The sequence below is a fragment of the Diceros bicornis genome, chromosome 28 (assembly GCF_020826845.1).
Source record: "Diceros bicornis minor isolate mBicDic1 chromosome 28, mDicBic1.mat.cur, whole genome shotgun sequence".
NCBI classification, from domain to species: domain Eukaryota; kingdom Metazoa; phylum Chordata; class Mammalia; order Perissodactyla; family Rhinocerotidae; genus Diceros; species Diceros bicornis.
Genome location: NC_080767.1, coordinates 22,401,510 through 22,414,041, shown reverse-complemented (window position 1 = coordinate 22,414,041; position 12,532 = coordinate 22,401,510). Strand labels below are relative to the sequence as shown.

Genomic DNA, 12,532 nt, shown 5'->3' with positions numbered 1-12,532 from the left:
CCCCCAACGACCCTATGAAGCAGGCGATGTTATTCTCCCCATTTTACAGATGGGGACACTGGGGCCCAGAGAGCTGATGGGAGCTGCTCAGTTATTCAGCCCTCAACACGAGTCCCTTTCTCTGACCCGTGCCGGGAGAAAGTGGGCCGAGAACCAGCTTTAGGACGAACCTCCTACCCTCTATGGGAGCCCCCGAGAAGGCCCTCTGCTGCCCTGGGGTGCACTCAGCAGCGGGCCGACTAGGGGGTCTTGTCCACAGACAGTTTCCTATCTGCAAACGGGACTGTAATGCCTCCCAGCGCTGCTCGGAGATCCAGGGAGGAAAGACACGGCAAGATCACGGCACGCTACTGCACACACAGTGGGAGCTCTCCTGACACACAGTGGGAGCTCTCCTGCACACAGAGCGGGAGCTCTACTGACACACAGTGGGAGCTCTACTGCACACAGAGTGGCAGCTCCTCTGCACACACAATGGGAGCTCTAGTGACACACAGTGGGAGCTCTCCTGCACACAGAGTGGGAGCTCTCCTGCACACACAGTGGGAGCTCTACTGACACACAGTGGGAGCTCTACTGCACACAGAGTGGCAGCTCCTCTGCACACACAATGGGAGCTCTAGTGACACACAGTGGGAGCTCTCCTGCACACAGAGTGGGAGCTCTCCTGCACACACAGTGGGAGCTCTACTGACACACAGTGGGAGCTCTCCTGCACACAGAGTGGGAGCTCTCCTGCACAGAGTGGGAGCTCTCCTGCACACACAGTGGGAGCTCTCCTGCACACACAGCGGGAGCTCTCCTGCACACACAGTGGGAGCTCCACTGACACACAGGGGGAGCTCTCCTGCACACAGAGCGGGAGCTCTACTGACACACAGTGGGAGCTCTCCTGCACACAGATCGGGAGCTCTGCTGACACACAGCGGGAGCTCTACTGACACACAGTGGGAGCTCTACTGCACACAGAGTGGCAGCTCCCCTACACACACAATGGGAGCTCTAGTGACACACAGTGGGAGCTCTCCTGCACACAGAGTGGGAGCTCTCCTGCTCAGAGTGGGAGCTCTCCTGCACACACAGTGGGAGCTCTACTGACACACAGTGAGAGCTCTCCTGCACACAGAGTGGGAGCTCTCCTGCTCAGAGTGGGAGCTCTCCTGCACACACAGTGGGAGCTCTACTGACACACAGTGAGAGCTCTCCTGCACACAGAGTGGGAGCTCTCCTGCACAGAGTGGGAGCTCTCCTGCACACACAGTGGGAGCTCTACTGCTCAGAGTGGGAGCTCTACTGACACACAGTGGGAGCTCTCCTGCACACACAGTGGGAGCTCTCCTGCACATACAGTGGGAGCCCTACTACACACAGAGTGGGAGCTCTCCTGCACACAGAGTGGAAACTCTACCGCACACACAGTGGGAGCTCTACTGCACAGAGTGGGAGCTCTCCTGCACACACAGTGGGCGCTCTATTGCACACACAGTGGGAGCTCAGTAGACGGCAGTCAAAATGGCTGTTGTTGATAATAATAACAGGAGGGATGATGTGTGGCATGGATGTGGGCAGAGAGATTAAGGGAGGAGCAGAGTTTGCAGCAGACGTCCTTGGGCCACAGCAGGCCACCGTGGGCCCTGTCCACCGGCAGCTGGCTGGACGCCATGTCCCAGCTACAAGGAAGGCATGAGCAGAAGAGCAAGTGGCAGAACCTCAGGTATCAGGACGTTCCAGCCCCAGACAACTGGCGTCACCTCCCGTGCGGGTGCATTCTCGGCAGGGGGCTCGAGTTAGGGCTCCCTTGAGCCCCCGGGCTATCGGCAGGGATTGAAGGGGAGGCCTGAGAGGCAGGAGAGAGGGGAGCCACCCCTGGGGCTGGAGCCCGTCCCAGGCCCCAATCAGCTCCGAGGGCTGGCGGGTGTAGCACCTGGGCCCAGGGCCTCTGTGGCTCCTGTGGGCAGAGACTGAAGGAGGAGGGACTCAGCTGGAGACCAAGACCCAGCTGCCCTCTGTGGGGTGGCCCAGGGAGTGAGGATTCTCTTCTCCCCACCACTCTCTATGGCTCTTTGTCCCTGGCTTCAGTCCCGCTGTGGAGGGAGGCAGCAGGACTGGGAGCTCTGGGGAAGGGGACAGTGTTTACCTAGTATATTCCATGTGCCAGGCACTTTGTGAGGTATGTTTCACACATCGTTTCGTAGAATCCATACAGCATCCCTACGCTGCTGCGACTAGTGGCCCCATTTTACAGATGGGGAAACTGAGGCCCAGGGAAGGAAGGGTCTTAGCCAAGGCCGCACAGGAATCAAGGGGCAGTCTGGGCCAAAAGCCAGCTATACAGATCTCCCCCTCTCTCCCCACACTGTGGCTGTAGTTTGGGGATGACTTTTCAGCACCATAAACTGGTGGAGCCCCCCGACCTTGTTCCCGGAGTCTCAGCCCATCTCCCCAATGCCTCTGGCCACCGCCTTTGTAAACACAGGCCCCACAGGGAATTTTCCAGCTAAACAGCATCTTGACTCATCTAAGCATCTGTTTCCAGCTAGGGAAGCAGGGCCTGGCATCAGACAGTCTGAATCCTGGTCCTGTCAGCCTCCTACCAATCCTGAGCTAGTCCTTGAGCATCGTGGAGACTCAGTTTCCCCACCTGTCATGTGACACACCGACACCTCTGTGCCGGGGTTGTGATGAGGATTATGGAGAAAGCCTGGGGAAAAAGCTTTGCACATGGCCTTGCGTTTTGGGGGTCGCCCCCACGAAACTGCTCTCTCCGCCCCCCAGCACCATCTGGCTTGTGGCTGGCTGCTCATGTACGTGACTATTTTTATTTTTGAGTTCTTTAGGGCATCATTCTGCAGCCCCTAGCTCAGGGCCGAGAACACACTGAATAAATCATTATAAATCCACAAATACCTGTTGGATGGCCGGAGGAGTGACTGAATTAATATAATAATGGCTTATGGGTCAGAAAATGCATCTGGCTGGCATATATATGTGCTGTCCTGCTTAGCCTCCCATTCCTGAAGTATCTACCCACTTAACAGATGAAGCAATCGAGGCTCAGGGAATCTGGGGCCCCACCCAAGGCCCTGGCAGACTTAGGGCAGATTTGGGGTTAGGGTTCCATTCTCAGCAGCCACAGGGACTGCTTGTGGGGCTGCAGACGGCCCAAAGTGGAGGCTCCCCCGGGTTTCAGGGTCCGTGTTAACCCCTCCCACGCCAGCCCTGGCCAACGACGACGAGGGCCGCAGAGGGACCGGAGGACCGAGTGGCACTTCTGCAGCTTCCTGTGGGCTGAGTCGGAGCCTGCGGCCCGCGCTGATTGCAGAGCTGTCCTCCCCCAAGCAGGAGGAAGGGGCCAGCTGGAGAGCAAGCCCGGCCAGGGTGATTCACCCGACAGCGGGATGTAGTTAACACGAGCTGACTCGGCAAAAGAAAGGAGGGCTGGGGAGGCAGCGCGGCAAGGAGACAGCAGCAGCGCCTGCTGGAGGCATTCCAGCTGAGCCATTGGGGAGGAGAGAAGACAGGAAGGAGGGACTCAGGGCCGCCAATGTAGGACTCAGAGGCTTGGGGCTCACAGCCAGCTCGGCACTGTGACCCAGGGCCAATGCCCTGGACCTCCGGTTCCCCACATCCCCACCTGCACAGTGGGGCAGGCACAGCAATCTGCAAGCTTCCTTCTAGGAATCCCTCTCCTTTCCCGAATCTAGAGCCAAGGGGTGGACACGCCTTCCCTCTGCCTCGGTGGTTCCTTCCTGGCCATGAAACGCTGGTGATCCTCACTCTCTATCCTAAGCCCTCTCCTGGCGCTCGCTGGGTGATCTCATCCACAAGCAAGGCTTCAATTCCCACGCTCGTGGAGAGGATGGAATGGCACCATTTTAGTCATTCCATGACAGATGTCCATTTCCCTGGCTCGACTGGAAGCCCCAGGCCGGCAGAACTGTGTTGGGCACAGAGACGACATCTGACACATCTGTGCTGAACGTGAGTCTCAGGGCTCCTGCCGTGCGGGCACGGCCGTGGTGACACTGGCCTCCTGGCCGGCCGTGGTGAGAGCAGGGGTGAGCCTGCCGTGAACTTCCCACGCCGCCACAGCCACAGTGCCCCCGGGCTTGCTCCCGCCGCTCCGGATGCGAGGGAGCAGCTGCTTCCGGGGACCAAACACCCACCTTCTCGCCCTTTGGTCCCGGAGGTCCGAGGGGTCCTATGACGCCTTTGTGTCCCTGCAGGAGACAAGACGGCGGGAGGTGAGAGCATGGGTGAGTGAGGACTCAGGAGGGTCACACGATGAAGGACAGGAACGCAGAGATGGAGACACTGAGCTGTGCGACTGGGTCCTGGCTCTGCCCCAACTCGCTGTGTGGCTCTGAGCAGGCCCTGTGCCTCTCTGGGCCCTGGCCTCCCAGACATGGCATGTCGGTCCCAGACACACCTCTAAGGGTGTGCCTGCTTGGATGGTCGGGGGCTCTGCTTGCCCCACCTCGGAGCAGACCTGGGGCTAGATCCCGGGAGAGCCAGCTGTGTCCTCTGGGGCAGGGGCAGGGACAGGGGCCCTCTCCCTCCTCTGCCCCCTTCTCCGTCTCCTCCTCTCCCTGCTGTATCTCTTTCAGACACTGGATCCCACCATCAAACTTAACAAGCTGTCAGCCCTTGCACACGTTCTTTAGCCTCCCTGAACCTCAGTCTCCTTTTCTGAGCAAGCCCCATGCCTCTCTAAGGCCTGGTCTCCCAGACGTGTACGTGGGTTTGGCTCAGCCATCTCTAGGGGGTGCCAACTTGGATGCAGAAACAGGCTAAGGCTCTTCCCTTCCACAGAGAGCGGTTACGAAGCTCAGACACAATGTATTCGAGATACCCACTGTGGGAAGGAAGGACTCTGCGAGGGCACAGGGACGGGGATGGCTCTCCCACCTGGCCCACGGCTGGTCCTTAACCCCTACCCTGGGCTGCGGGCCCAGGTGCTCCCTGGAAGAGGGGAGACCACGAGTCTTCAGTAGCCCGAGGGCTGGCCCTCAGCTGGGAGCTGGTGGGGGCAGCGGCCGAGGCAGGCCTGGCTGCAGGCCTGCAGGACAGAGTTCCAGAGAAAGAGGGAGGCGACATTTCCTTACTTCGTAACCAGGCAGTCCCGGTTCTCCTTGGGCCCCCATCCGTCCTGGAGCACCCTACGAGAGAAGGGGCCTGGCATTGGTATGGAGAGCACCCCACCCTGGCTCTCATAGCAGGGACTCGGGCTGGGTCTCTCCCCCAGGCTCCAGCCCAGTTGAGCCCAGGAGCCTGGCATGTCCACTCTGCCCAGAGCCCAGGCCGGAGAGCAAGGTGGGGAGAAAGGGCATCTGTCCCCTCCCCGGGGAGCATGCCCCTCTCCTGCCAGCCCTTCCTCCTCCCAGCTCCTGTGGTTCATGAGGGCCGATCGCTAAATTTTCCCCAATTTTGTGATCCAATTGTTAAACAGAATCATTAAGAAAAATTAAATTACATGACCTTACAGTTAAATCAATTATATTAAAGATGACGATTCAAAACTCATTCCTTCCTAATTATCTTACTATTAGCCGTGCTCATGAGGTCACTTCCGGCTACTGACTCTGTGGGGTGGGAATACTAGACAAGGGAGCACCCCTACCCATCGCTTCCCAAGTCCGCATTTAGTGACACCATGTCAGGAGCCTGGACTCAGCCGTGGTGGCCGCATTTACACCTCGGCAATTGGCAAGTGTCACAAACCAGCAGAGCCATTTATCAGCACAGCTGGCAGCCCCAAGATGCTGCAGCCCCCTCATCTGCCGCCTCCCTTGCTCCCTCTTGGGGTCTTCCTCCCCTGCAGCTGTCACGCCCCTCAGGGCCCCTTCCTTCAGGGCAGGGCCAGCAATGGGCTGGGACCCCCTTGGCGTCACCCAGGGAGTGACAGCAGCTTCACCCTAACCCTTCTGAATCTGTCTCCAGCGGGAGAACGCCTTGTTCAGTCAATCTGGTCAATCTGGGTCTATAAAGAGCTTCAGAAAACCCACAGACCCCTGAAAATTGCAAGAAACACTTTGCATTGTGGGTACTTGTCCAGGGAGAGGGGCTGTGGCTTCTGCAGCTTCCCAAAGGGAGCCATGGTCCCAAAAAGTGGCGGGGACAGCAGACACCCAGGGGTTTAGCTGAGAGGTGCAGCGGGCAATGCCCCCCTTCCGCCCTTGGCCCCCTCTGCTCCGTGCCGGACCCCCACCCCACCCCACCCAGAGAGTTCTCACCGTTGGTCCCAGGCTGCCCCGGGACCCTTTCGGGCCTGGGGTGCCAGGGGGTCCAGGGTCTCCAGGGACGCCCATCTCACCCAGCTGGCCTTGGTAGCCCTTGGCACCCTGCAGCGGGAGGAGAGACAGGCTGTCACCAGCCCAGCAGAGGGGAGGGGAGGGAGGGCGGGAGCTGGGAGGGCGACACAGGCGGATCACAGCCGGAGGAGGGAGGTCCTACCTTGGCTCCGGTCCGGCCCTTCTCGCCTTGTTTCCCTGGTTTTCCTTCAGGACCCTGAAGGGAGAAGGAGGGAAAACAGAGAAAGAGGAGAAGTGAGAGAAGATTGAGGCAGATCCACGGAGCGCAGAGCACTAGCCCTGGAGGCAGACCTGGGTTCAAAGCTGATTCTGCACTCAAGCCCTGTGTGATCTTGAGTGACCTTGAGCGTGACCTAACTTCCGGTGCTTGGTCTCATCTGGGAAGTGGAACGATGGTCGTCTCTGCCTCACAGAGCTGAGGATTCAACTGGCGATGGGGTATCATGCCTGCAAGGGGCCCAGCCCATAGCAAATGCTCCATCAATCGCGGTTGTCATGGTACCATAGGCGCCCAGGGCTGCCCCAGTGGGAGCAGCTCTCTGCACCAAGCTCTCCCCGCGTGCCAGGCACTGTTCCATCCCCTGCCACCCCCTCCCATAGATGGTGACGGCCAAGAGCCCCAGGGTGAAGCCGCTTGCCCAGCGCCCTGCTGGTCCATGGCAGGGCCCTGATTCCGTTGCAGGTCTGTCTGTCCAGGGCTCAGAGTGCCCACTGATGACACGAGGGAAGCAGGAGAGGTTTTCTAGGCTCTCCCGCATCTCTGACATGCTGCGCATCACTCTGACAATCCCTGAGGGCACATCCCACCGACAGGGTCCCCCTGCCTCAGGGGTGGGGCTGGAGGGGCCTCCTCACAGCAGGACATTGGGCTAGAAGGTCAGCCACCCTCCCCTACTCTCCCACTGGGGCACCAGGCCACTGCCTCCAACAGCCGCTCTGCCCCCTCCCCCACAGGGCATCCCGAAAGGCTGCCCCAGGGAGGCCGATCTGGCCTTGATTCCCAGTTGTCAGAGAAACTCAGTTCAGTGGGGGTGAGCGTGTGTAAGTGTGCATCTGTGAGCGTAAGAGAGACGAGAAAGAAGAGAGAGTCCCAACCCTGGTCCACACTGAATTCGGATGTAGGGGGTAGTGCAGGCAGCATTTCTGGCTTGGAAAGGACATCCTGACTGCCCCCAGAGGATAGTCCTCTCAAGGCCCAAACCTCACAGGGAACTGGAAAGAACATTTATGTTCTTGGCAAGCACTAAAGAGCTGGTTTGATTCAATTCCTTTGGCTGCATTAACAGAGGCACATGCTATAGGATGAGGGAGGTGATGGTCCCATTTCAGAATATGCTGCACAATTAGGCACTGACTAATTGTGATGGAGGATGGGCAGGAAGAGGGGATCCTAGAGGAACAAGGAAACACCTGGGCTAACCCAGAGGGACTTGATTCCTGTCTGCAGATTCCTGCAGCTGCCCTGGGGCGGGGGCAGCTGTGTTCTCTGAGGTGGCCAGCAGACGGAAATTATAGGGAGGCCGGCTTTGATTTAGCACAAGGGAGAAACGTCTGCTCAAAAGACATAACACGGCAAACATGTATTGGAGAAGACGACTCTCCGTCCCAAAGGGAAGAGCCAGTCAGACCACCCTGGGGCCCTGGAAGGACCACGCAGACCACCCTGCATCCTGGCGCTTGAGTCCTCATATGACCCTGGGCAAGTCCCTCCCCTGCTCTGTGCCTCAGTTTCCCCACCTCTAACACGAAGGGCTTGAGCTGGCCTTGCGCTATCTGGTGTGGCGGCCCCGAGCCACACAGGGCTACTGAGCACTTAAAATGCGGCTGCTGTGGCTGAGGAACTGAATTCTGAATTCGATTTAATTTTAATGAACCTAAAATTAAATTTAAAAACTGAGAATTCAGTTATTGGCAAACTTTTAAGTATGTTTGGAACAACCTGGGGATATGAATCTACATTTTCAACTGTGTATTTTATGAAATCTAAATAGAGATCAAGTATTTCCAGTGGAAACTTAGCATGCGAATTGAGATGTGCTATGTTAACTACACACCAGATTTCAAGGACTTAGTACCAAAAAAACGAATGCAAAATATCTCATTAATGATTTTTTACACTGATCACGTTAAAACGTTAATATTTTGGATATGTTGGGCTAAGTAAAATACGCTATTAAAATTAATTTCACCCATTTCTTTTTACCTTTTTAAAATGTGACTACTAAAAAATATTAAATTACATGTTTGGCTCATATTCTTTTACTACCAGACTAGACCATCTCAAGGTCTCTTGATCCTCCAGTAATAAAACACTAACAATTGTCACAGCCTCAACCGTGGGCCAGTGACTCTATATCATATCTCATCCAATTCTGGCCACAGGGCTGGGAGGAAGAAACTATTTATCTCATTTTAGAGCTAAAGAAGCCTCAGCAAGATGAAAGCGCTGCCCACGGGTCAGCTGGCCAAGCTGGAATGAAATGTGGATGCTTAGTGTCTGGGGCACCCCTTGTCCCAGGCTAGTCCTGTTTGGGCAATTGTGAAATCATACCACAGGGGCTGGTGGAGTTTGCCCGTGGACTGAGGTGATTCCAACGGCTGGTCCCTTGTCAGAAGGAGAAATGAGTCAGCGCCAAAGCATTCGGTCCAGGGCCAGGGAGAGGGGAGTCTCCCCCAGGACAGGGCGGGCGGCCGGCCACTTGATCTGATGGGCCCTCTCCAGCAGGGAGCAGCCCCCAGGGTGTGGGAAACCCTGAGTAAGGGCTGGAGCATCCAGTGGGGTGAGGCTGTGGGGCCAGGATGAAGACTTTTGCTGGGCCCCCATCCATATAGATGTATTTCTGGAAAAGCCCTGATGGCTCATAAAAGTCTATTTTTAAATACTCTGCTGTTTCCAGGCCACAGAGTAGGAGATACTTGTTCTGCAGCCCTGATGACAAAGAGACTCAAATACAGGCCTCTCACTGCCCCTGGCACCTGATACACACTCAGTCTGGCCCCGATGAACCTCTTTCTAGTTCCAGTATATGAGAAGTGGGAGTGACAGCAAAATATGGACATTAACACTGCTACCACCACCACCATCAACACCATTCCCATCACCACGGCTCACCACCACCACCACGGTCACCACCACTGCCACCACCATCAAAATCACCAACCACGCCACCATCCTCATCACCACCGTTAGTATCATCTCCACCGTCATCACCATCACCACCACCATCACCATCACCATCTCACCATCATCCCCACCACCGCCATCATCACCATCACTTCCATCATCATCACCACCACCATCATCACCACTGTCATCATCATCACTACCACCACCATCATCATCACCATCACTTCCATCATCATCACCATCATCATCACCACTGCCATCATCATCACTACCACCACCATCATCACCACCATCACCATCTCACCATCATCCCCACCACCGCCATCATCACCATCACTTCCATCATCATCACCACCACCATCATCACCACTGCCATCATCATCACTACCACCATCATCACCACCATCACCATCTCACCATCATCCCCACCACCACCATCATCACCATCACTTCCATCACCATCACCACCATCATCATCCTCACCATCACCGCCATCTCCACCATCATCCTCACCATCACCACCATCATCACCACTGCCATCATCACTACTGCCACCATCATCACCACCATCACTAACACGATCACCACCACCACCATCATCCTCACCATCACCACCACCATCACCATCTCCACTGTCATCCTCACCATCACCATCACTACCACCACCACCTTCCAGTCATTTCCTCCTCCAAATTCATAAGACCATCTTTTATATTTTTGGTGCATTTTATAAACTGCTTTCCTATCCAACGTTTCATTGACTCTTCATAGACGGAAAAAACAAGGCTCAGAGAGAGGCAGGGATCTGACCAAGGTCACACAGGGAGCGGGGGCTCGAGCCAGAACTCAACCTTTGGACTCTGGGTCCAGGGCCATGTCTGCCACTTGGTACTGCCCACGCCACAGTCACGACACTCAAAAGCTAACTGGGAAAGGGCCCCTGGAATGCTGGAACTCAAGTGATCTCAGCACACAGTCCTCCCAAATCCTTCATCACACCAAGGGCACGGCCCAGACAGGGCAAGGGCAGGGGAAAGGTCACACAGCAAGTTACTGGTGGAGAATCAGGGCCAGCGCCCCTTCTGCACATTCAGTGTGGCTGAATGTGGGGGTTGGGCAGGACAAGGGCAGCAGGGCTGGGTTCGTGCAGAGCAGGCAGCCAGGCTAAGGAGAGTGATGTTATTCCGCGGGTGTTCAGGAGCCATGGGAGGGTTGGGCAGGGAAGGGACGTGGTCAGCTTGGTTCTCGGGGAAAGTCCCGGTGGAGGAAGGACCACAGCAGAGACCCTCAGGTGCCTGCTGCCAGAAGACCTCCCGCCCAACGGCCCGACAAGCACGAGTGTTATTCACACGCAAGAGCCCCAGGACTGGCACGCAGCCATGCACTCACCCGGACACCAGTGATGCCAGGGGGGCCAGGGGGCCCCTCCTCGCCCTTCAGCCCTTCCTGGCCCTTGTCGCCACGTTCACCATCAGGCCCGGGGTCACCCCTGTCCCCCTGGGTTGGAAGGGCATGAGGAGAGGAGAGAGAGAGAATAAATTAGTCACCAAGCCCATCATAGGCCCCGAACCCAGGCTCCATTTGGGTGTCCACAGCTGACCAGCCCCCCGATTCTCCTGACAGTTCCGAGCTGCCGAAAGGGTCGGGCCGGCGGGAACATCCCCCACATGGCGGGTTGCGCCGGGGAGGGAGTGGCTCAGAGGGAGGAGAGGCCCCAGCCACGCCCACTCCCTGGAGTTCACAGGAAGGGGGCAAGTTTCGGGGCCTAGGGCTATTTCTCCCCAACACAGACACACTGGGAAGACAAGAGTCTTCAGAAGCTGAAGGGAATTTTTAGAAAGGAAAAAAATTCACCCAATTCTGCCTCTCAGAACTAACTCCTTCCATTTATCTGAGTTGCATTTTCAATGCTTGCTCACGCAAAAACAGTTTGCAATAATAATAATAATAAGTAATAGGTGATAGTTTCCATTGCTACGGAGAGGCTCAGAGCAACTGTTCCAAAGCAAAGAAGCTGGTTAGCAGGAAAGGCAGCTTTGAAGGCGTAATCCAGTCGGACTGCACGCTTCCACCTTTTTTTTTAACGTCTCGCTCTATTGTGAGCACGTTCTCCCCCTGCTGCCTGCTCTGTGTGGTCCTCATTCCCACTGGCTGCAGAACACTCCCTCTGTCCAGTGGATGGCAGCTGAAGCTTATACAGCACTTGCCGTGTCCACGCTCTGGCAGGCTAGGCAGTGCCAGGATGGGGCACGGCTGGTGCCCTTCGCCCCATGGACAGAGCAGGTGCGAGGGGTGCAGCACGGGCCGCAGAGGAGCGGGGCAGCACCCGGCAGAAGGCCGCCTCCATCAGGGCTGTGGCCAGTCTGCAGGTGGCGGAGCTGTGACTGTCGAGGGAGGCCCGTGGGACAGGGTATGAAGTCATGGGTAGGAGGAAGGGGTGGGCGGGGGAGCGGGCTTGGAAGATTGGAGCGTGTCTTTGCCAGTTCTGTTTCCCGGCGCCACGCTTTACGAGGGACACTGATGAACTGGTGCGCGTCCAGGAGAAAACAGGGTGCAGAGGGCGTGAAGCTGGAGCCTGGGAACAGGACCTCGGAGAGCACACCCTGCAGGCCGGTCCTACGGGGCCTGGGCTCCGGGTGTAGGCAGCTGGTGCGGGGGATTGCTGGGGCAGTTTCTAGACAAGCCCAGGAGGACTTCCCGTGGAGAGGTGTCCGGAGATGGCACAGATGAGGGAGCGAGGCTCCAAGCTGAAGCGTGGGCCAGCGCAGGGCAGATCTCGGCACCAGGAAGGGTCAGACAGGTTGGTTTCTGAGAATTCTCACATTCCAAGCATAGCCTGGCATGGAGACAGGGGGCTGGTCTTGATGACCCTCTTGTAGACGCCCCTGGGTCCAAGACTCCCCTTCTGGCTCTCCTAGCAATCAGAGGCAGGCAGTCTTTTCCAGGTGGCTGGGCTGGTTTTCAGCGAGGGGCCCTAGCCTGGGCCCTGCAGGGGCCCCGGCTCCAGCGACTACCCAGACCCCCACAGCTTGGGCTCCTATGCAGCTGGGGTGGGCATCCTTGTGGATCCCATGCAGAATGGGCTCTGGGGGTC

The 12,532-nt window shown here is 57.0% G+C and overlaps 1 protein-coding gene across 1 annotated transcript in view; it reads right to left on the bottom strand.

Annotated features, from left to right (window-relative positions):
- The window catches only part of COL27A1 (collagen type XXVII alpha 1 chain), a 147,901-nt gene that overhangs the window by 25,577 nt on the left and 109,792 nt on the right, over positions 1-12,532 (bottom strand). The window contains 5 exon segments of the mRNA XM_058523857.1: positions 4,167-4,220; positions 5,106-5,159; positions 6,234-6,341; positions 6,454-6,507; positions 10,828-10,935. Of these exon segments, the coding sequence (XP_058379840.1) occupies positions 4,167-4,220; positions 5,106-5,159; positions 6,234-6,341; positions 6,454-6,507; positions 10,828-10,935 (378 nt within the window).